Source organism: Pyxicephalus adspersus, chromosome 1 (genome assembly GCF_032062135.1).
Source record: "Pyxicephalus adspersus chromosome 1, UCB_Pads_2.0, whole genome shotgun sequence".
NCBI classification, from domain to species: Eukaryota; Metazoa; Chordata; class Amphibia; order Anura; family Pyxicephalidae; genus Pyxicephalus; species Pyxicephalus adspersus.
Window position 1 is genome coordinate 73,362,803 of NC_092858.1, and position 24,655 is coordinate 73,387,457.

General features: G+C 33.9%; 1 protein-coding gene across 1 annotated transcript in view; it reads right to left on the reverse strand.

The window, feature by feature from the left end:
* Nucleotides 1–24,655, reverse strand: part of LOC140325724 (dystrophin-like) — a gene marked incomplete in the record, with an annotated part of 175,314 nt that overhangs the window by 49,244 nt on the left and 101,415 nt on the right. The window contains 4 exon segments of the mRNA XM_072403762.1: nt 8,809–8,988; nt 10,730–10,837; nt 11,787–11,888; nt 21,626–21,745. Coding sequence (XP_072259863.1) covers nt 8,809–8,988; nt 10,730–10,837; nt 11,787–11,888; nt 21,626–21,745 — 510 coding nt within the window.

A 24,655-nucleotide genomic window follows, 5' to 3' on the forward strand; every position in this document is an offset into this window, starting at 1 on the left:
ATGCCAAAATCTTCAAAGACTGGTGAAATGGATTGTTTCTTGACAGGAATGACTCCGTCTGGGAGTAAAACTCCACATAAGTCTTACACTGCTTTTTTTTTTACAAGCTTCAGTCTTCATATTATTGTTTAAAAATATTAAAGATATGCAAAAAATGGTAGGCATAAATTATGAAAGTAAGATATTAATAAATGTATGAAATATAGGGTCCATGAAGCTCAGATCCTAAATATAAGGAGGGCAAGATCAGCAATACAATGAGAGCAGTGTCAGGTGTTGGAGCTGATAAATGTGGTCCAGTCACGTGCCATACACATTGATTACTAATTCTTAAAATTGGATGAAACAAATAACACAGCCCCTTAATTTAAAGAACTAAAAGACCAGTATTGTTTCTGTATACACACCATTTTAACCTTTAAGGATCTGGGAGACAGTGGGTGAGGTTAGACATATGAACAGACAGGAACTGTTGAACATCAAGTCTTCTAACACTCATGCTAAAGAAACCAGAAAATGGTGGAAAAGGCCTGCACAGAACCCACCATTTCTACAGCCACCGCTAATCACTGATTCTATCATGCTCTTATTTTCCATTCACTTATCCCCTATTTTTTGAGGTTGTTAAACTCCAATCAAAATGTTCTTTGTAACATTTGTGCTGCATTTTAAAAAAAATAAACAATGATTTAATGATTTAATACGTTAGTTGAAAGCTTGACTACCAAAGAAAACACACTATGGGTTTATGTTAATTTCCACTCCTGACTCCTAGGGGTCTAATTATAATTGTTCTCACCCATGTTTCACCCAGCTATTATCCAATATGGACACATTAGATTCAATTTACCAACTATAGGAATCATGAATACATTTACTCATTTTAAATACATTTAGTAAATCAAATTTTAACCAATTAAAAAATGTGTAAATTTCTTGGTAAAAGTCTTGGGTGTAAACATTCATAAAGAGAATCCTTTCGTTTCACCTTGTTCGATTTTAAAGAAGAAAGTCTGACATTCAAAAATATTCTTTGGTGGATAATGTCTTAGATGTCTGTTTTTTCAATGGGAGTGATTAATTCTGCACCAGAGAAGTAATCACTTCACTGTTTTACTTTTATATATATATATCCCTTTAATTTAGAAGCCTATACTGTAAAGTTCAGTCAGTTTCTTGTCTTTTAAATTGGACACCATTGCCAAAAAATTTCAAAAAGACTAGGCTACCATGGTCATTGCCATAGTTTGCTTCTCTTTGTTTCATGATACTGTACAATAAAAGCATGTTTTTTGTGTGATCCATGTGTCTTGAAACCTACCACAAAGCAGTCCACTCGGTGTTACAAATTCCTTTTTTTTATTTTTAAATTCTAACTTAAATGTTTTAACCAGTACAAGCAATCTGACAATCTCTTAATATTTTCAAAAATTGTCAGACATCACTATTTTCAGTATAGTATGTCAATGGTAGTACCTACTTTGAAGCATTAAATTTTCCAAATGTGACACATCAAATGTGATCCATTTGCTATCTCTTTCATTGTGATGAGACCAAGTAAAAGTGATAGTTTTATGCTTTTACTCTGAACAGTTTTATGATAGAAGCCAGTAGTGAAGATATTGTGAAAAGACTACGGCATTCATAGTTATAATTTTAGATTGGTATATTAGAAACACGGATCTACTTTTGTGGTGCCCATGTATTTTCTGTAGCAAGAAGGAAGATGCAGAGCTCAGCTGTATTTACGAGTTTCTTTATTTATTGACATTGCAATTGGTAATTTGTGCCTTAGAATGGTAGGTGGGACAGCTTTATGATTCCTTTAATAGTGTCCATATGTCTCTTTCTCATCAGGGTTGATTGTAGACAGCTGAATTGCTTTATCAAATAGAATACTTTTTCGTAATTAAATGATCTCAGCAAGGAAGTTTAAATTGTTTTAGGCAGGCCACTATTTTACAGATGATAAACACAAAAGGAAATTATACAGTTTGAGTATTTTCCAGTCGAACTGCATTAAAAGTAGTTGCTCTGCTGAACTTTGGCCATCTGATGACATTTCCCCATGAAATAGGAGAGCTTGGTATAGGCTCTAACTTATACACCAGTAGCACGACTGGGGCACCAACATCTCTATACATCCAGGAATTCTCCTGCATGCTTCCTTCTATTAGCATTAAAATGCAGATTGACTTTTAAACCTACTCATGGAAAAAAGTGCAATCTATATAGCATCTGTTGTCTTTTTCAATTGTATAGATACATGATAACTGCTATTGCTATTGCACCTTTTTACTGATCTGGATGTTGCATTGCTGGATTCTTCAGTAAAGTATTACTTTCTTTATATTCTATACACTGTAACAATTACTGATCTGTAGACTATTATTTCAGAATTTTCATAAACAAAATGTGATAGTTTTATACTTTTTTGCATTGCAACAACTTAATGCTTGAGGATACACTTGCTACTAGCACTGTTTGCTATACCCTTGAAGGAAGTTATATTCAGCTGCCATTTGCTTGATCTGAGTTCCAGCAAACACTGGGAGAACCTGCAAACTCTATGCAGTTAGTGTCCTGGTCAAGATTCGAACCTGGGACATCAAAGACAAAAGTGCTAACCTCTGAGCCAGCGTGTTGCCCATAACCTATTTATATTCTTTTGTTTTTAGTGTTTTAAAGCTATTTAATACTGTGTCATAGCTGATGTGGAAAGTACATGGAGCCCAGGACCACACATAAGCCTAGAGTCATTTAGAATAAACATATTTACATACCATATCCACCTTTATCTGCAGAAGCTGAACATTCTCCTAAAGGGGATGTTCAGAGACAAACTTTACAAGGGAACCATATGGAAGCTAGGTAGTTTTTATCATGCTCAATGGTGTCTTTAAAATATTGCCTATGGAAAACTTGTACCCACTTGTATTTGCAAATTAGGCAGTAAAAGCCTTATTTACCTCTGTAGCTGTAGGCATTGTGAGGAAATGCTTTTCAAATTTCACAATGGGGCAGTGAAATCATGAATTCCCTCCCCTTACCCTTACATTCCCTTGCTTTAACAATCTTTGTTATTTCATTATTCATCTCAATATTTCATTTTTTGCATTTCTGGCTGAAATCTTGGTTGGCCTGCCTGGTTGGTTTCCCATGGCTCATCAAAGCCAGTGCAGCTCTAGATTAAGCTAAATTAACTATTATTTACAGACCTTGATTACAATTAACGAAATTACAGGTCTGCTCACTCCTGCTTTATTGGAATCTATGTGTGTCAACTTGTGTGTATATATTATTAGGCCCAACATTCATGGGTATACAAACTCTGATCAGTCCCATTCAGGTGATTTCAGTTATTGTTATGTTTTCAAAAGGGGACACACACAAGTATGAGAACAAAATAATTTGCCCAAACACACTTCTTAAATAAAAGGAAAGTTTTCTGGTTGATGAGTAATATTTCACAAATTCTGCCAGAGTATGTAAACTTATGAGCACAACTTTTTGATTTAGAAAATGTATATTACTATATTTTTGAGACATCTTATTTCAATTTAGGAGTTTTGTTTATATATGTTTGAATAGCAATATATGGTACAAAACAAATAGCTAATTTTTGTAGGTAAAGAAACTAAGGGATTTGCAAACACTCGCACATGTGACTGTGAGAGGTGCTGATCACTACTGCCCCATTCATTCCCTATGGGACTGCAGCAGAGAGACGCTACCATGAATATATATTTATCATAAATTATTACCTATGCCTGCATGGATAACAGTGTGAAGCACTAAAATCATGGTGTGGGGTGGAGGGTGCCATGTTTATCAGCATAGTCACCACTATTTAACAATCATCTAGCTTTATTAAGTCAGTAGCAAACTATTTCTTTTCCCACCTGCTGGTATTATCATTATGAAAATGCTCATGGAAGCTGTAGTTTATATGGAAACAAGAGTCTCAGACACTATCACAGATTTTTTTCAGACAAGAAAATGTCAAACAGTTTAAGCTTTGATGCTATGTAACAGAAAAAAAATCTGGTGACTCGTCTTAGTTAACATGGCTGTGGATGGTAGAAACCTTTTTTTCCTGGGTCTGATGCAACGTGGAGCATAAAAGGCAGCCGATCCAATGTCACAACAGTTGCATATAAAATGTTGCAAATGGTGTTAATCAGTCATTATTCACAAGCATCCATATTAGAGCAAACATGGATTAGTTATCTTATCCATAACCAAAAATAATAAAAGTGTTACATACACTGATGTGCATTTTACTGTCTGTAGAAAGATGCTGAATCAAGTCGAGGGACTATCTAATTGAGAAGATTGACCAAAACTACTACTAATTTATTTATTTGCAGATACAGTAAATGTTCAATCTGTTGCTTGGAATATGTAACTATAACTAATGTACATTTTCATAATGGAGCATTTTAAGTGGTAAACAATTTAAAAAAAAAGTGTATTCCTAGAAATTATATTTTTACCTCCCTATGAATATTTAAATAACAAAGCTTGTGGGCTTAAATATAATTAGACTTACTGAGGTTTTCCACAACATTTAACAACTCCTACACCTTTTACATGAGATGTCATGCACAAAAAGTACAGAATGTAAAATCAAGAATAATTAACTCTAAGTGGCAGAGGATAAGTAAAATCTCTATAACTGAAAAACATTTTGTCACATTTTGTTTGATTTCTGTTGAATCCTTAGTTTACCTTTAATGCATTTAATTCAATGCATTAAAAGCAAACCTTTATGCATTATAAAGTTGTTAACCTAACCATCCTCAATTTTATCCTATTTCTCTCACTTCACAGTGGAGCGGAAGCTTACACAACTTCTAGGTTATGAGTTGAATAGATAGATGACCTTTGCACCCCCCCTTTACATGACAGCATACAGTGAATGGGAAAGTTATAGTACAATCACTGTAAAGTGGCAGGGACGAGAAGGCCAAAGAATATGCTGATATTGGTTTTCAGAAAATCAATATTTGTACAGGATCCTTTTTAGGCTGTAGATGTGTTTTATAAAAAGTATCTTGCACTTAATAGTAAACACTCTTTTGCTTATGTAGACCAACGCCAGAATATTTCATTTTGCAGCCCTTTTCTAGTAGATGGCTGCCAGATCATTGTGCTCTTCTGTAGCTTTTGATTTCTTCCTAAATTTAGCATGTACACTGTACATTCCAATCTGCATTTTACAATAATGTGTGCCACTGCCTAAAGAAAAACAATTCAATTAGAATGTGTCCCTAAAGCACACATCTTTAAAGTGCACATCTTTTTCATTGTTCCATCCTAAAGCCACCACAGTATAAACAAAAATAAAACTTAAAGCAGAACTAAACCCCATGATACTGACCTATCGCCTTTCCCTCGCAAGGTATTGACACCTTCGTTCTTCACTTTCTCAATGTGATCTTTGGCCTTCTTGTTTCACTGGGCTGGGATGACATTTATTCAATCCCAGCAAGTGCAGAGGAAGCTAGTTATGTCAGGTATCCTGGCATCCATAGCTGACGCTGTGCATTAGCAACTCGTTTTTTTTAAAGAAACGCCGATCAAAGAGGCAGGTAGGGGAGTTTCTTGCACAATATACATCGCCTGTCCCTTTCTGAAACAAATTACTTGTCTGATGTAATTTGTGTAATCCTAAGTGAAATTTATTTCCACTTTAAAAAGTGTGAGTGAGTAATTGGGGACCTATTATACAGTGCAGTGTGGTTGTAGTTCGGTTGACCAGGAATACAGGATCACTTTAAGAAGCAGCAGATTCAGTCTCTTGTCTAAATATAGTATCCTGTTTAGATTAGTAGATTGCTATACATACTACCAATTTTCAGTGATGTTTATATTCATAAGATTATAGTGTCGCAAGTTTTTTTTTTTTTTAATCCAATGTAATAGACTTGAAAATTGTCAAAAAGTGACCAGTGAACATACAGTAAAAGATAATTTATATTACTATTATTAATACCAATGTTTATAAGGAAATACGCTCGTTATAGATGGACTTCCAGAGAAGTATTCTATTAGTATTATGTGATAGATTAGCAAAATACCAGTTGCTACCTTATCATTACAAGTACTGTTTGAGTATTTTTACTGTATGAAAACTAAGAGAATAAACCATAGTACACCAAAGCTTAGTTTCAAAAGTTAAAAAGGAGTATTCTGGTAAGTGTAAGTTGTTTATAACAATTAGAACGGGTAGGCAGGCGTGTTCCAAACAAATGTTAGAGGTGAGCCTGTGTGGTAAATAATTTGTGATGTGGTAATAAATGATGAACAGCCAGGAATACTTCTGACACCCATACTGTATACATTAAACTGTATATACCATACCCTTAACTGCCGTTTATTGTTTATTATGCTGTATGCTTTCATTACAATATTGCGACAATAATATAAACTTTAGCATTATAAAAATAGCCAATGATAGAAAAATACCATGTGAACAGCTGTAGAAAACTGGTTTTGGACAAGGATTTTCAAAACACCATTTTTTGTTGTATATAGCAAGCAGAGGTGTGATATGCCTGTGATTATGTCCATGCCGAGTGGACTTGATACTTGAAATATTACTTATATTGAAATATATCTGTAAATACCATTCAGTTTTAAGCCATCGTTTTAATTTACTGCTCAGATCTGATATCTGTTTAATCTGCACACTATTTATTCCATGTTTTGAAACAAATTATATCTTCCCTTTCCTAACAGAAAAAGGGTTCATGCAGGTATAAACTGTGTATTCACTGTCACCATTTTGATGACTGGTAGGTAGGTGCCAGTAGGTGCAAGGAATGTTGCCATGGTGCTAGCTTCAGTGTGCAAGTAAGTCTATAAGTGTTTTACAATATTAAGCTGTCTGATGAACTTTAAGAAACAGAGAAAGTCAAGACTGATTGAACAGAAGAGCATAGTTTGACTGGAGAAATTAATTTGTCTGCAAGCAACATTTTTAATGAAGTACATTTAGGACAGTTTGGTGGAGAAGACCTGTTAGAAAAAAGTCGTCGGGTTATAACAAGTGCATGAACTAAGACCTTGATGGCATCCTGTGTGATAGTGGTACTGTCTTAGAAAAAAATGTTTTTTTTTGTTAAATAGGCAATACGTTTTGTTTGGTGACTGACTGTGAAACTGGAAGAAAAGGTCAGGGATGATATCCAGATTGTCAATATGAGAGGTGGGAATAATTAATTTGTTTTTTGACAGACTGTAAAAGCTTAGTGGGTATAGGGTCAAAAGTAATGCTGGTTAAATGTGTTCTAGATATAGATTTCACTTCAAATCATACCCAATAAAAGGAACAAAAATGTTGTAAAATAAAGGAAAAGCTTGGATTTCATGGTAAAGAAAATAGCTATTTTCAGAATTACAGTTCCTCAGGTGTTGTCATTTATGTTGAAACTAAATGTTTTACACAGTCAATTTTTTACATTAATAATTATTTACCTTCAAGTAAAAATCGCAGTTCAGATTTATACTATGCCAGTCAAGTGTCAACTATTACCAACTAGGAATAAAGACCTCAAATTTTTTTTGGGATACTTTGTAAACCTTTGAGTAAAATAAACCCACCATTCCTCCACACATTACCTAATAGCAAGACCTCAGTTTATCAAAGACAGGATGCAGAAACAATTTACAAAGAGCTTACAAAGACATTGACCCTGCATTGCATTTTCAATAAACTGGATAAACCACAGTAAAAGATTCAGTGTTGCTCCAAGTAAATAGTTGTCTGATGGTTATGGGTTCAAGATCATAATGAACATTGATTTAATACATTGGTCCAAGGTTCTGGTGAATGTACTTGCTCTTTAATTGTGATGTCGGTGAAAGGGTTGCTTTATATTCTGGTGGCTCTGATAGGATTACTGCATATGAATATTCCAATAATTGTATTAAGGAGGATCTTATGTTTATGGACATATATAAATATTACAGGCACACGTTTGCTATATACATTTGAAGAGTGATACCACAACATATATACAAGCTGCTGTTGGTTATATTGATTAAAGTTGGTTGAGTAGATGTTGGTTTTGTTCTAAAGACTTGCTGTACAAAACCTTCCAGCAATGAAACTTTGCTTTCTTGCAAAAAGTGCCAGACAAATTTGCTTAGACTGTTTCTGGGTGAGCTTGTCTTGTGCATGGTTTTCTAGTGCTAGTAACAGTTGGATCTGTCCCTTATCATACTTGGATGTGAATATTATGTCCAACAATCAGACAATTATGGAAAATGGCTAGGAAAAGGTATGACATGTATAAGAATAATTTTGGTTGGTAAAATCTTTTGTGTTATATTCCGTCCCAAAATACATTCAATTTCTTCCTACCAAGTCAGTAATAGGTAAAAAAATGTTGGTAATCAGGAGTGAATTTTGACTGTGCTGGTTAAATTGAGGTCACAATGAAAAACTAAATTCAGTGCTTCATAACCAGCATGTGAACAGCTCTTAGTTGCAAATGTACTGATTGTCATTCTCTGTACAATTTTTTTATAGCCTTACAAAAAAGAACGACATTGCAATAATTTCTGTGCACTTCATGCTGTATACAGCTGATACATGTATATTAATAGATTTCTTTGGTTAGTCCCATTCTGACCCAGACATTTAAATTTACATATGATCAACACCATTGAATGCAAAGCAGCACAGTCCAATGAATACTGGAAGCTATGAGAAATACTATATGACAAAGTAATTATTTTTTTGAAAAAGCTCAATATACAAGCAAAGATGTATATACTGTTTAGTGATGTACAACTTACCTTCTTGGTACTGTTCTCCAGTTTCTGCATAAGATCATCCAACCTCTGAGAAAAATTCTCCAGCCTGGCATCATTTTTCTGGGATACTTCTTTATTTTTCAGAGTGGAAAACAGATCCTGACTTAGTGAGTACAATGTATCCATTGTCTTTTTCTTAAATTCCAGCTCTCCTTTCAAGATCTATTAAAAGACAAACAGGTTTAGTTAAGTGTGACTCAAATAAAATACTCAAGTATTTTCAGGTTATGTTGATATAATATTTAAAAATGAAATTATTTTATATATATTTTTTCACTTCAAAATGTTTCCTATTTTGTATATGTTATGGCATAAGTGTAAATGATCATTTCTGTATTAGACATGCCTTCAATAAAGCATCCTGAAGTTTATACTATAGGAAATGTACCAAATGAAGGTGTTGCAGAGAGAAATCAAAACCTTTCCTATGTTATTCTTAGGACTTTTGGTATACCTGTAGATATTCATAACCTCTGCTCCTGCCAATAGATGTGTAATTTTAAATAACCATAGGCGCAAGGAATTCTTTGGTAGAGATGAACTAGACAGGAAATATAAAAATTTTGAAGCTGCCCTCCCTTGATAATTCCAAAAGTGATTTCAAAGGATGGCAGCATAGTATATAGTATAAGTTAAGATGGTATACTTACAACCTTGATCAGTTTACATTGATACATTTCCCATAGGATCAACATGATTTCAACATCATTCCTTTTCAGTAAAAAACCTTTTATAACTGTATTGCATGTTTCTAGGTGCCTTCATAAAAACGCGATTGCAATGTCCATCAATGAAAGCACTAGCAGAGATCAGCAGAACTATCAGCAGCCCTTCACATAATCATGTAATCCACATTCTGCTCTTATTCCTCAGAGATAGGAATTTCCATCATTTCTTCTTCCTCTGACCTTTACACTGTATATTATCTCTTCAAATCCTCTATTTGCCCAGTGTAACTCTACTGCATAAAATTTCTTATCAGGCTTGAGATTCCACCATGTACATTCTTCTAGTTTTCACTGTTTTATTTACATTATATTTTATTTAACTGGTTTTCAGTTCCTTTCTGCTAAAAAGATTATAATGTCCCTTTACAGCATATACAGTGTGGCACTATAATGACTCAGAGGCAATTTACTGCTACTAATCAACAACATCTCAAGTATCTTCTATGTAGGTTATCTAATTAAATAACCTTAATTTTAGAAATGTTCATCTGTTTATTCATCATCCTTTATTAATTGTTCTGTGTGCAAGATGAATGGAAGATCCAAACAAGCATGATAAAGGGAACTTTGTACAGAACTTAGGAAATAATTACCAAATAATTGGGATATCACATCAACAGAGAAAGTTATTTAAATTATCTTTTTGTTTTTCCAGACAAACAGGGTGATTCATGAAGGTGTTATGTACAAATTAAAACAATGATAGCTCTCAATATTTGTTGTAATGAATTATTCTTCATTGTTCATCAACTGGTTTCCCTATGATGAATAACCACATTCCCAACCCTCTTGAAGCAAAATAATGAAAAACATTTATGTTGACTATGGAGAAGGACACAATTTAGGGTCCACGTACACCATTTGCATGGTGGCAATGTAGACTATGTGTGTTGGTACATTGCATTGGTTAATTGTGAATGGCACCCCAGTGCACCTTCATCTTTAAATTAATATAATGCAATTATTTTATGCATTGCAATGCAATACAGAGTAGGACAGTACATAGTCATGTACAGGGCAATATACTTAGAAACATTACATCCTGTCCAGGATTCTCTGGTGAATTTTAATGCACCAAAATAGGCTTCCAAGCGCTACAACATGTGATCTTCATAGCTTACTGTATTCAAGTGTAAATGTATGAAATAAAGTAAAAGACTGCTAAAGACACATACTGCTAATTTCCTTAGACTGGAAATCATTTCATTCTGATCCTTAAACTCTGTACTCTGAATGGTGTTAACCACCTCTTCTTTTTCTGTAAGCCAGGCATCAAATCGGCACTGAAATACTATAAAACAAGAATGTCAGATTTTCACTCAAACAAAACTGAGGTTTTGCAGTATTTATATGTATTTTAATGTAAAAATGTCATAGAATATAAACATATAAAATACATGTATACTTTGAAAAGATTTAAAGCCTAGGTACTGCTATAATAGTAGGGCAATAATATAGGGCAACTAAATACTAAATGAATAGTGGCCCTGATTTATTAAAACTCTCCAAGGCTGGAGAGGATACACTTTCATCAGTGAAGCTGGGTGATCCAGAAAACCTGGAATGGATTTCCTAAAAGTCATTAGCTATTTGCTAGCAAATGTTTTCAAGTCTGGACCAGATCCATCTCCAGCCTTGGAGGGCTTTAATAAACCAGGGCCTGTGTTTGTCATACTAACAGATTATACATATTTGAAATCAGTACTAAGATTATTCAAGGCCTTTATTCAAACTCCCAAAATGCTGTGGTTACCAAATCTTGCAAGAAGATGCTATACTACATAACATGAGCATCTCCCTACCAGATTTTGAATCTTCAGTGTTCCCACACCTCATGATTTCTCTTTTTGCCTAGGTGCCATGTGTGGTTTTAAATGGTCAATTCAGTAAAGTAACTGCTGAAAACATTTGATAAAAAAGGGTGTAAAAGCTCTTTATTGTTTAGTAAATATGAAGCAACTTTGTTAATTTATTTCACTTGAAAAATGTAAGTTTTCTTGGGAAAAGAAACTGTAGGACAGGAAGGAGCAGGTAATGCATTTTTACTTTTATTACCCACAGCTAAAAAAGTAGTTCTGCATGTAAAGCAAACAGCATGCTACTGATAGGAGTGTGCTCCAACTTTAGCTTTTACAAAAAAAAAAAACACTTTACTACAAACAGTCTGGTTTTCCCAACTTCCCATGATGTCTAAATACAACTTTCAGTATAATTTCTCTGAATAATACTAACCTGTTCTTCAGCAAAATGTTGCCATTTCAGAAGAATTTCCTGTAATAGTATCCACCTGTCTTCTGTCCATCTGCATATGGCTGCCCAACGATCTCCCAAGTGCTGCAAATTAAAATCTTATTATTAGCTATAATATTTGATATTGGCAATGCAGTAATGTATAATTAAACTGTAAATCATATGACAAACCTATCATATTATCTTTATAGGTTTTATTTTAAGGTGTTAGATTTCAAGGTATTTTCTGTCTGGATCAGATTTAGGTTTGTCAGATTTGGATCAAATCTGGATCACATTTTCTGTGTCAGATTTAGGTTTCCAGTCAGCACCACAGAGATAGCACAGCAGATCACAGATAGAAAGAATGATGAAAGAAAAGGTAAGTAGTATATTGGGGAAATCACAGTAGGTATTAATGAGCTTGAACATACAAAATGTATTTTAGGACACCCACTGTATCCTTACAGAAAACTTTCACTTACTCTTATGAACACTTATGATATGTAACAAGAGAACTGAGGGCATCAAAGAATGAACAAGAATATCTGGATGGGAAGTAATAACAACAGATAAATCTGAACTCTCCTATTTTCCAACTTTAGGAAAGAATTGTACAGGTTTTGTGGCTTACAACCCAAACCCTACAACAAAAATGTAGTGACTAGTGATCGCTCTACCCTAGGTTTTCCCACAAGTAAGTTGTCTACCGTGTTTCCCCGATGATAAGGCATCCCCATCAAATAAGCCACCCCCCGATTTTTGCTCAAACAATTAAAATAAAGCACCACCCCGGAGTGATCAGAAGGGGACAATGAATGGCACAGAGTGATCGGAAGGGGACAATCAATGGCACAGAGTGATCGGAAGGGGACAATCAATGGCACAGAGTGATCAGAAGGGGACAATCAATGGCACAGAGTGATCGGAAGGGGACAATGAATGGCACAGAGTGATCAGAAGGGGACAATGAATGGCACAGAGTGATCAGAAGGGGACAAGCAATGGCACATGAGTGATTTTCAACAATAAATGTGTACTGTAGTCTTCTTCATGGAAAAATAGGACATCCCCCTGAAAATAAGACCTAGGGCATATTTTGGCATTTCAAAAAATATAAGACAGTGCCTTATTATAGGGGAAACAGGGTAGTGTCTTACTGACTTCCAAACCGAATGTAGGTAAACATGTATATGACAAGTCACTTTTTGCATGTTACCACGACAGGATGCAGGATGACAGTTTACATGAAGGTTTACCTAATAAAAGGGTCCAAGAAAAAGACAGATGAAAGGTTTATGGGATTTTTTTTTATGTTTGTGTGAATTTTATTCTATGAATTTAATTAATTCTTAGTAAATTAAAACTGAAAGATTAGTCTAATAGGTAATAAAAATGCAAGACTACATTTTGAATCTATTATGCAAAACCATAATATGCAATACCCAATAAATATTTGGCCTACAAAATGTACAGTTTACTTACCCACTTAATCATGTGAACTTTACATTTCAAACTACCTTTTCTAAAGCAGAAACAGCTCTCCCTTGGGTTTACTGTGTTATACATATACACCAGTTTGCATTAATATTGTCAAATGCAAAATGTTTTTATATTATTCAATATAATTGTAATAAAATATATATAATTTTCTGTACTCATCATCTAGAATTTTCATTACTTTTAAGCAAAGTACCATTAAGCTAAAACAAGAATGAATAATAAACGTTGAAAGTTAAAATTTAGGAGTTTACACTTTGTGCTATAAGAGGCTCAAGGGTAAAAGGAATGCTTACTTTGATTGCTATTAACCAAGGTACTAGGCATACGGGATCGACCATAAGTTTATAATCACACAATATTATTAAAACAAAGCTACATGAGGTAATCCCATGGTTATTTTTAAAAGAGTTAAGAAAACAAATTAAATATCTATTCATTAGTTCCCAGTTGTTGAATTATTGCACATATGTTCTGAACCTCTTCACCTTTGATTAGATAATGTATAGCAAATATTTAAATCCCTGTTTTGTTTTTTTTTAATTTATGTTCAACAAACCTGGCGTTCTAATGTTGTGCATATTTTCATGCAATAAGCGTTACATTGTTTTGCATGGAAATTTATTTTACATTGTAGGCTTATAATTCTTAGGCATTAATCACTGAAATATGTCCAATATTCAAATAATTTAATAATAAACTTTATTTAAAAAAACACAAAAATCTGTTAAAAAAAATAGTGCATAAAAATGGTGAAACCTCTAATATAACTGTACACTAGCATATAATATATATATAATTATAGATATATAATATAAATATTTTTTTGTATTGGACTCAATACAGTTATTTTGTTTTGAATCCAATACAAAATTATTCAAATTTCCCACCTCACCTCCTGCACAAACCGACACATGCAACAATGTCACCGGGAAACCCAGAGTATGACTCTGCGGCAGCTCCCAAAGAGAATGAAAAGTGTTCAGCTGCCAAATTTGCAGACATTAGTTCTTTATGCAGGTCCTAGGCCAAGTTCTAATGGGTGAAGACATCTTAGCCATGAACCTTTCCCAGGTGCTCAGCTTCAACTGTTATGCACCTGGGATCACTGAGGGGGATATATCTTATGAAATGTAATAAAATGGATGGATGGCTTATATACAGTATATGTTTTTATTATGTGTAATTATTACAAGCCAAAAAAATTGCTACTTTTGAAGAATGTTCATTGAAATGAAAAAAAACCTAATCTATTTATCAGCTGAGCATTCTGGCATTGTAAAACACTCCTGATAAATGGCATTGTTGTAAATGTCTTTTGTTAAAACCAAGTAGCAAAAAAACTATGGAATTACTCAAAAAGGGAAAAAATTATGTAATCAAACCAAAAATTTCACTACTCTTTTTTGAGGTATGGACTTCTCTAATGAACTTCACATTATTCTTAATCAAGCAGATTCCTACTTTTTTGTATAGCAGTTGACAAATCAGCTTTGCAGAATGGAACCTTGCTGTAGATCATTGTTTTCAATTATCACTATAAATTTTCAATGTTATTAAGATTGAGATCTGGATCTGTCTGCTAGTCATGTCATTGAGTTTAAATGCCTTTCTTAAAGATAAATGTTGGTGTTCTGTGCCCTGTGGTAAAATATATTATCATCCTTATGTTTCATCATCATCCTTATATTTCATCATCACCAAACCTACTTTTGATTGAAGGAATAACAAAAGTGTCAGTTTCATTGTAAACCTGCACATTTACTGTACAGGTAACGATTGCCATCTCTGGTCCATTATCTGACTTGCAAGCATGCAATCTAAATTTTTTTTCTGAAGCACTCATCTTTATATGTTTCATTGGAACAACATCAAACAAGCGTTTTAGCACCATCTCCTTGGCCAATGCCAATTTGTAGTTTATCATTGAATATTGCTTTCATCAAATCATTCAAAATTCATAACTGCTTCTTTTTATCCCAATTTACCTTTCTTCTGTTTAGATGGTTTACTTTTGGCTTTTCTGTATGTAAATCCCATTTCCTTACCTTCCCTGGCAGTATGATTACTTTGTATTTTTACATGTCAAATCGGTTACTTTTGACATGTAAAAATACTTCCAATTTTAAATTTCCTGCTGGTCCAGCCCTGCTGAGGCACCCTTCCGGGCCGCAAGCATGTCGCATACCCAGCCAGCATCTGCAATCCCTAGCCTTGCATTTCCAATGATCACACGCTGGGATGTGAGGCTAGGGGATGCAGATGCCAGGCATCGCCAACGGGACTCCGATGCCCGACGACCATCACCAAGTGGACCTAGATGCCGGGCCGGCATTGCTGAAGGTCCCCGAGGGCTCGCAAGGACCAGTTAGGTCCTCACCCCCCTCGAAAGGTGGCTCTGGGTTACCGTTTTCTGTAAATAAATTTTACCCTGAGCCACACTTAGGAATACTGCCAGGGGGGTTAAGCTGATTTCTTACAGTTTGGTCACAGACATTGACTCCTGTTCTTGCGCATTTGTTTTTCATGTCTTTGTTTATTGTGAAATCTCACAAAGGCATTTCTTTTGTGTTCTCTGTCCTAATGCTTTGACATCTTACTCTGTCCACCTGTATGTTTCCCTTTTTGCAAATTACCAGGTGACTTCATAACATTTTCCTTACTTTTGATCAATACCATAATTTTTTCCCCTATTTGGAACAAAAATTGTGCCAATAATTACAATAATGCCATTTTTTTGAAGGTATGATTTGCAATGCCAGAGTTTTCAGCTGTTATAAAACAGTTTTGTGTCATTCTGTGAAAGTAAAAAAGCTTAAAAAACAACTTTGTCATAGTATCTTAAAGTTGATAATGATCAAAAATAATATATATTTTGGACTGCTAAACAAAAATATGAATGATAGAAAATTACATAATCTGTAATAAAAGGAATAACTGATCTTTTAGGGATTCAGTAATATACCAAGGTCAATGTCATAGTGCTAAGGACCAGCAAAAGTGATGATGACTAAAAGCCAATCGGCACAGGGGTGATGAATTTTACTCAGTGGTTTTCAAATGGCTTTCTGCTGAAAATGTTCATAATTATTCTAGTTCGATGGCAGCTACACACCTGCTGGCTTCTATTTTTAGGATTATTTTAGATGATACATCATTTCATGCCAAAAGAAAAACTAAAAGGTGTTAAAAAAAAAACATATGAAAGAGACTGGTCTTCATCACAGTTGGAAAGACATGAATTGCGCTGTCTCCTAGTATTGACTGATCTAATTTGCATGACATAATGAATAGCAACAAATAACAGTATTCATTATAGAGCTGAATGACAGAATCATAGAAACCTGCAATCAGTAATAGAAACCTGCCAAGTTTTTAATAGAATAATTCCTTTAAAATAATGTTTGAGGCATGTGCTTTGCAACAGTGTAAGCGGTTGTTTTATATATCTTGGTAGTGTTCAAGTGACATTTGCATGAACCAAAACCTCTTGAGGGCCCACCACAAGATCCCAAACAATATTCTTTGCATTGGAAAAATTCCTGCGAGTGGTACGTCAAACCTGTAATAACAATCCTATTATCAGATAAAATTTATTTTAACAATATAATGGTCTGGAAGATGAAGTGATCTATATGTAATATGCTGATATTGGGAAGTAAAATAAGTGCTTGAAGGCATATTTAGCAAATGTCCTTTGAAATACTTCAGTTTGCGGTGACTTGCAATATGTACAAACCTGCAGAGCTGATCATCGCTGGTTAGTATGTGCATGAAACCACTTCAAAGTAACAATAATAACCCAATTGTATCTATCAGAAATAGTGTTATAGAATGAACAGGAATCCAGGAATGCTTGCTTAATGTACTGTATGCACAGATAAGCACTATTGCCATCATAGGACATAGGCCAACACTAGATTTATAGTAGGATCAAGATATTTTGTTAACTTATCCAACAAATACAAGAAAAATGTTTTTACCAGATCTAAGGTGGATATAAATAAGTTATTTAAAGGATGAACATATCGTGTAATATGGGAATAGACAGTCTTGTAAAGACTAGAAAACCATAAAGTTTTGGGGGATAGCTTCATTGTCCCTAATGGGGACTATTTGTATCTCTTGATATTCCAGTATGCAAACATGAAAGCTAATTAAAATACAAAGACCCATAGAGGCCGATATATTAAATGATTTAAAAAAGTACATACAATAAATTGTAGAGAGATTATTTTAAATTATCCAATCATGTTCAGATACATTGGGTAAATAGGGTTTTTTCACATGATTGGATAATTAAAGAGAATCACACATTTTATTGTATGAACATTCTTAAATTATTTAGCAAATCAGTCTTAATGTTTTCTTGCTTTTTAGCTGATACACGCAGTAAAATCTGTGAAATATCTATTGTAGGGAACTAATCCTAATGACTGGGGTTTTGCATAGTTTTCTTACAGTGAAGGGAAAATAGGAAATAAAAATATGCCTAACAAGATGCAGCATTTAGTTTTTCACAATAGCTTTAACACCTACTGACTTGTTAATAAATATATATTTATATATTCTTTTTTTGTTTTGTTAACACAACCTTCAAATGTGCTTGAATCACCCAAAGCTTAAAGGCAACAATTTAAATATTATAGAAGTAGGAAACGTACAATGTTCTCCAGAATATAAAAGACAGTTGAGTGCAATTTTGATGTGTAATAATGAGTTGCGACCTAATCAGGGATCGTGGCAAGTTAATTAGAGTCTTTTAGCCACCTGTGTTTGGAGCACTAATTCATGTTATTCTTAAAATGGTTAGCATACTGATTTGTTATACTTGGCCATATTTCAAATTAAGGCCAAATAGATTAATCTCTTTTGCCTTCCATTTGTATTCTATACTTTATTTATAACTAGAGATCATACACATAATATTTTAACACATTAACCATATTATAATTTAAATAGGTGTTAATGATGGGCTTATTGGTAATTGTCCAGTGGTGCTCATAATTAATTTATATTTTGTGAGTTACAGATGAATGGTCACAAAAGGCTATGGTAATGTTCATTTCATTACAGAGTAATTACAATTTTACAGTGTTTCTATATATCATATTATATACTTTTTATATTGATGATACCATGCATTAGCTAATAATATAGCTAATAAGTGTAAAGGTTGATAATAGTACTACAAGCTCCTAATTAAATGCAGATATTACATCACAACGTTAATAATGTCATTGCAGTACATTGTTTTCCATATCAAAACCTGAAACAGCAGCATATTTGATGATATTGGTCAGTGCCAGAAGCATAGATAGTGGTCAGATCAAATAAAAACAATGCAGTAACTAATTCAATCTATGAAAAGTAGGGTTTGATGGTCATCCCAAATAACCCAAGTTTTTTCATATATGTAGGTTGATGTAATAGGTGAACTTAGCTAAACTAAACTGCAAAAACAAAATATTGCCAGATAATTGAGCTAATTGACAAAAGAGGCATGAAAAAAAGGGGGCTCCTGTTGGCTTTTTGTTTTACATACAGAGCAAGCCAGTAGGGACAATGTGCATGCGCACAGAAGTTACATCATTAGTGGCTTCCAGTAGCCAAAGGTGGTGGCTTTCAGAGATACAGTGGTGACAGGATCCTGGACCTGTCAATGTTGCTGAGGACAAGCAAACAAGTAAGTCTGTGACATAATCTGTAAGTATGATATATGAATATGGCAGAAGTTTTTTAGCCACCTCTGAGTTCAAGTTTGCTTTAATAAGTATACCAATTCAAGTAGGGTGTAGGGGATGACAGTTTCTTGGCAAGCATGACTTCTCTTCTGACATAGATCTTAAGCAAAAAATAAGTGATTTATAATGTTTTGATATTGTCAATCATTATTGGTGCCCGATAGAAATATTTATGGGCTAACCATAATGATTGAATGTACCATAGTAAAGTACTGTAGTAGGATACATCAGCTACAAAAAATAATCATTTCTAGGTTTAACATCTGATACGGGTGTTTGAAAGACCAGGAATAACTGAATAGGTGATTATAATATTTGCAGAATATAAAAAAATCTGTTCAGAATTTTTACATTTTTTCCTAGCCTAGACTATTGCTACAGTCCATCTACTCAGACCCTCTCTAGAACTGAATATGTTTTTTATACTCAAATAATAGGTAATTACAGTGAAAAACAGGTAGGCTGCTACAACAAAGATTGCACCAGTCCTTGTTTAATAACAGAAGTTGAAGAGGATTGACATCAGATGACATGTTACTTTGAGATACCTACAAAAAATCCAATTTGGGGAGTCATATTTCATTTTTAATGGACAGTAGGTAAGTATCTGACCTCCTGAGAGTATTTGACCAAAATTTGTTTTATGACCACTCTAATCAAAATAGTGGGGTCTGGAATCATATTGTGGTGACTGGGAGCATTCCAAGTAGGGGCATACCTAATAGCAGAGATACAGATTGGGTAAGGCTAATCCTAGCTGTTCGATAGTGGTTTGTGGGGTGTGGTGTGGTATTTGTAGGTTTTTATTTTTTGACCAAATGAAAGAGGAGATATACATGTTATTGAAGATACACTCTAGAATTAAAACTGCATATTGTCTAAAAACATAGTTCAATTTAGAAATGAAAAAAAATGTAAAATCAATTTACACATTTTTTTTAGGTTAGGGCTATGTAGGGAAGAATCAGTTTACTGTAAACGTTAATGTGCACAATTCTTATTGAACCTCATAGTATCAGAAAGCACAATAGCAACAATATTAGAATGGTCACAATGAACATAGGGTACAATGAGCTACACGGGTTTTAAGGTACAAAAATTAGTGTTTGCAAGCATTTGTTGGGCTTGCAAGATAAATGTACCATAAAGATTTACCCCTTTAAATGCATTAGAAAACTCATAATCGTGTTAGTTTACAGAGATTAAATTGGGAGAAAAATGTGCATTCTACTTTTTTTTTAAAGGTTCTTATTTATCTAGGTCATTGTAAATCTTGTAGGAGGTATCCATATTTAAATGTACTTGTTCTCATAATGTTGAAAAACATTTTGCAGCTTTCCAAGCCAGTTTTCCTGCGTCAGTTTTTTTGCAGCTTCTTGCAGCTGCTATTACATTGGTAGAACTGATTAAGGGGTTCAGAAAGCTGTAAAGTGTTTTCAACATTACAAATCCACCTGAATGTAACTAGCTACTACTAACTGCATTCAACTTTTTTGCCAGGCAGGTATGATCTCATATCATCTTCCTTAAAAATTAGAAAATTAGAGATTTTCCTAAATATGGTCACTTTCACTTCTATGCAGATGCAGAAAATAAATAAAAGGGTATGCATTTTTATTATTTTATTCCATTGATTTTTCACAAGAAACATGAATATGCACACTTGCTTTTTGCATCTGTTAGGCCTTTGAGAAGTAATTCAGAAAAGTTTGAAAAGGGGAAACCGAATTGTGGATTTTATACAGTAGTTTCTACTGCTACAACTCTTTGCTTTGTGTGTTGCTAATAGGACTATGTCATATTTTCTGAATCTTATCTCATTTTTCTCCCATAAAAGTCATTATGAAAAAAAAAAGCAAATCAAAGCAGCCTACAAGCATCTCAAAGTCAAGCACCTGAAAGCATGTTGAAAAGCCGTTGTAGATTCCAATAAAGTATGTGCTCTGGTTACTAACTTTCGAAGGCCAGAGGACTCACACACCTGAAATATCCCTGCTTCCACCATAATAACATCAAACCTAGTGATTGGTTGTCAGATTGTCAGCTGGTGACAGAGATGCTCCTTTGTGTTGGTAGAGTCATAAACTAGAAGGGAACTGTTTTATAGAAGCAAAAGTCATCAGTGTGGGGAAGCAGCCCCTCACTAAAACATACAATTTTAAACTATTTTTTGCATAATTGTGCCTACCTGTATATGTGTAGCTACCCAATCTATTGTACCTTTTAGTTTCTTGTTAACTAATTGAGTTTCTAAAATTTCTCAGCACATTTCTATGACTACAAGTTCCGCCTTTGCATAAAGATACTTTCTACTATAATGCAGGGTTCTGTGAAATGTAGCCTTGCATTTACATTGTTGTGTATCTTTTCGTCACATGATTCTAAATTCAGAGATAGAAGAAAATGCAGTGAATATTTGGCTGAAAGGGCAGGTAGTCTACATACTACTTAACTTATACCCACTGTTTTAACCGCTAATTGCATAATTGCTAATAAAAATTGCATAGATTATTTAGTTTTTTTGGGGTTGAAGAGATTGCATAACCATGGGTTTAATAAGCATTTTATAATTTGCATATCAGACCCCTCTGTACTTGCCTGTAACTGTTCTTCTAAGGCAGCTGTAGCTTTATCTCCACTTGCTTCATCCACTACTACCACCATGTGAGTAAGAGAATTTACTCTGACTTGCTCTTGTTCTAAATCATCCTGCAAAACCTTTATAAAAGAAAAAAAATGTAATATAAGTAAAAAAAAAATTTGGCATAAAATTAATATTCAATACTAATGTGTGCAGAAAATAGTTCCCAACAGTTTTAAAATAGTTAAATGGGAGTGGCATGGAGCTCTGTTGAGCAACTAAAATTATCTTGAGACAAATCTGTTTATGTGCTTTATTCCAGTTATTTACCACTATTATATAAATCCAATACAGATATTAGGTGTATGTTATGTTTCACTGCATTTTGTAGCTTATTTATTCTATATATCCCAGTATTACTAAATCAAATAAAAAAAACCCAAAACATTACAAACAGTAGACTCATAGTTTGAGATCAGTTTGGTTTTATTATTCTCACGCAAACTGCAGCAGGGTACACACATCCAAATAATTACACTTCATTATGTATGAGTGCATATCAAAAGTTGGTAAAGGAACATTACGGAGCTTTTAAAAGTAATAAACATGAAGCATTCTATATAAGTAGCTTATGTCATGAAACTCGCAGAAAACAACTGCTTCTTGTTTCTGCTGTTATGAGTTATATCTTATTCAAACCATTTATTACCAGCATGACTGCATTTAGTAATTTAGTAGTTATCTGCTTGTGTAAAACACAATCTTTCCATTTTGTAATAAATGAAAGTAATAGAACTAGACTAGACTGTTTAATTATCTTTTCTGTCAAAATACAATCTCCCTCCTCTCTCACACAATTTATGTAAAAGGTGTCGATGGACAAAAGAAGTATTAAAATCAGAAATGAAGAGGAAGTCCATTCATGAAAGATGAAAAAAATATTAAAGATTTCAAAGCAGTTACAATAGCTACTAATGAACTGAAGTATCTTCTTCCTGTACTAAAATTCCTTTGCTCTGTCAGGCTCTCCTATGTAATATGGCCGCTTAACCTGAAGAGCACATTTTCTGAGGGTGCCGTTGTTTTTGCTATGCAGTCTGTGTTTGCTTCTGACACATACTCTAACACTATGCAAATAAGTCTCCACAATAAAAGATCGGGTTTGTGGATATGTTTCTGCAGGTTATAAACTGAACTCATCACCCACTGGGGTTTAAAGTATTACATGACTCTTGATTGAAGGAACACTGCTGTGAATTTTTAATAACATAGGGGGTTAAAGTAAAATTAAACTTTTCATCCTTTGCTTGCTTCCAGCCCTGTAAAATAGCTAGAAAAAATATTCATGCATGAATAACTTTTTTTCCTCTGGCTGTTTAAAAAAATAAACATTGTGGCGGCAAAATAATATATATATATATATATATTTATTTATTTATTTATATTTATATATATCTGTTGCTAATATGGTTCTGAGGTGCTCAAGGAAGTGTCTACATCTAAGAGAAGTGATGTGATCTTCAAAACGGAAAGTAATCTCCAGCAAACACTTTTTTTCTTAGTGATTGGATGTGCGATGAAGTGTCTCTATCACCACCACACTATTTCTTTTCTATACAACCTTATTTTATACATGTTGATGGCAGGGATGGGGATAACATATAGTGAGACTGAACAGAGGAAGTGTATGGAAGGAATGTATTAGGCAGAACAGAAAAGGCTTGAATAGAAGAGGTAAAACATTTACAATTTTAATTATATGAAGGAAGCACAGTACAATTTTCTTACAATTTTATCCTCCTGTCTGAGGGAGTCACATCCATTGGAATGCTTACATTCAATTTGAAAATGCTTACTGTTTTGACTATGCTCATTTCATATGATGATAACTTTGCTCTCCTTTCCTTCGACTTTGAGATTGTTGTGTCTCAACGACTGGAAGTGAGGGGAAAAGGGAATGCTCCCCGAAAGAGCATAGACAACTCAATAAAACCAAACTAACCCTACTATCAATCTCTAAAATTTTCTTTTTTGAAAAATGCTGTAAAAAGTAATAATAAATGATACCTTTTATTTTTATCAAATGGGTTAGGCTAGGCAGAAATGAAGATTTCGGTAGGGACCTATCATGCTTCAGTTTTCATTTCATGAAAATTGTTTCCCATGAAAAGTTTACTGATTCAAATAACCTAAGATGACTTTGGTGCTTCATCAACTTAATAAAACAGAAAGCCTTACTTTTTTTAAAAAAAAATAAAATTATAAAGCTGCATTTACAAAATAGCAGAACTCAGCTGTATTTCTGAAGGTTATCCTTTAGTTAGAATTGTGGTAACGGACCAGTTGTTTCTACGATGCACCAACAAATCAAGGTCAACTTTAATATAGACAAAGTGTCTTTGAAACTGCCTAAAAGTGTCAATAAAACAAAGATATAGCAATGCACTAGAAAAACTGAAGAGCTGGGTCAGCTGATCTAAATCTGATGAAATAGTTTAATCAGCCAGTAATGTATGAAAGGTGCCCAGCCGATTCATTAGAAGTGAAATAGGATGATTAAACATTTTATATATGTACCTGGTTATCCTTGAGTTCACACTATTCTGTCAACTAAGGCAATTTTACATATTGTCTCTACCCAAAATAGTAAATTAGTTTACTGTGGACAAAATTAACTACAATACAAAATCCCAGGGAAACAATGCTATGCAACAAAAATATGACAGTTAATACATATACAAGCAATTCTAAAACAAGAATAGCTGAGTAGCCACATTAACAATTAGCTACAGAATTATTTATTGTGAGCCCAAGCAGTGTAAAAACCAGAATATAAAAAAGTTACCACACTGAATTCAAAAGATTACCACTAGTCATTACTTGCCTTGCTATAAAAAAATAAAATACATAAGCTTTTTGCTCTTGTGATCAGGGAATAATGCCAGATAGTGGAAGTCATTTAGCTGCAAAGGTCCTCAGAGGAGTCTACTTATTTCCACAGAGTGTACAGAAATGTGATTTTGCTATTCAGGTTGTACAATTTTTCA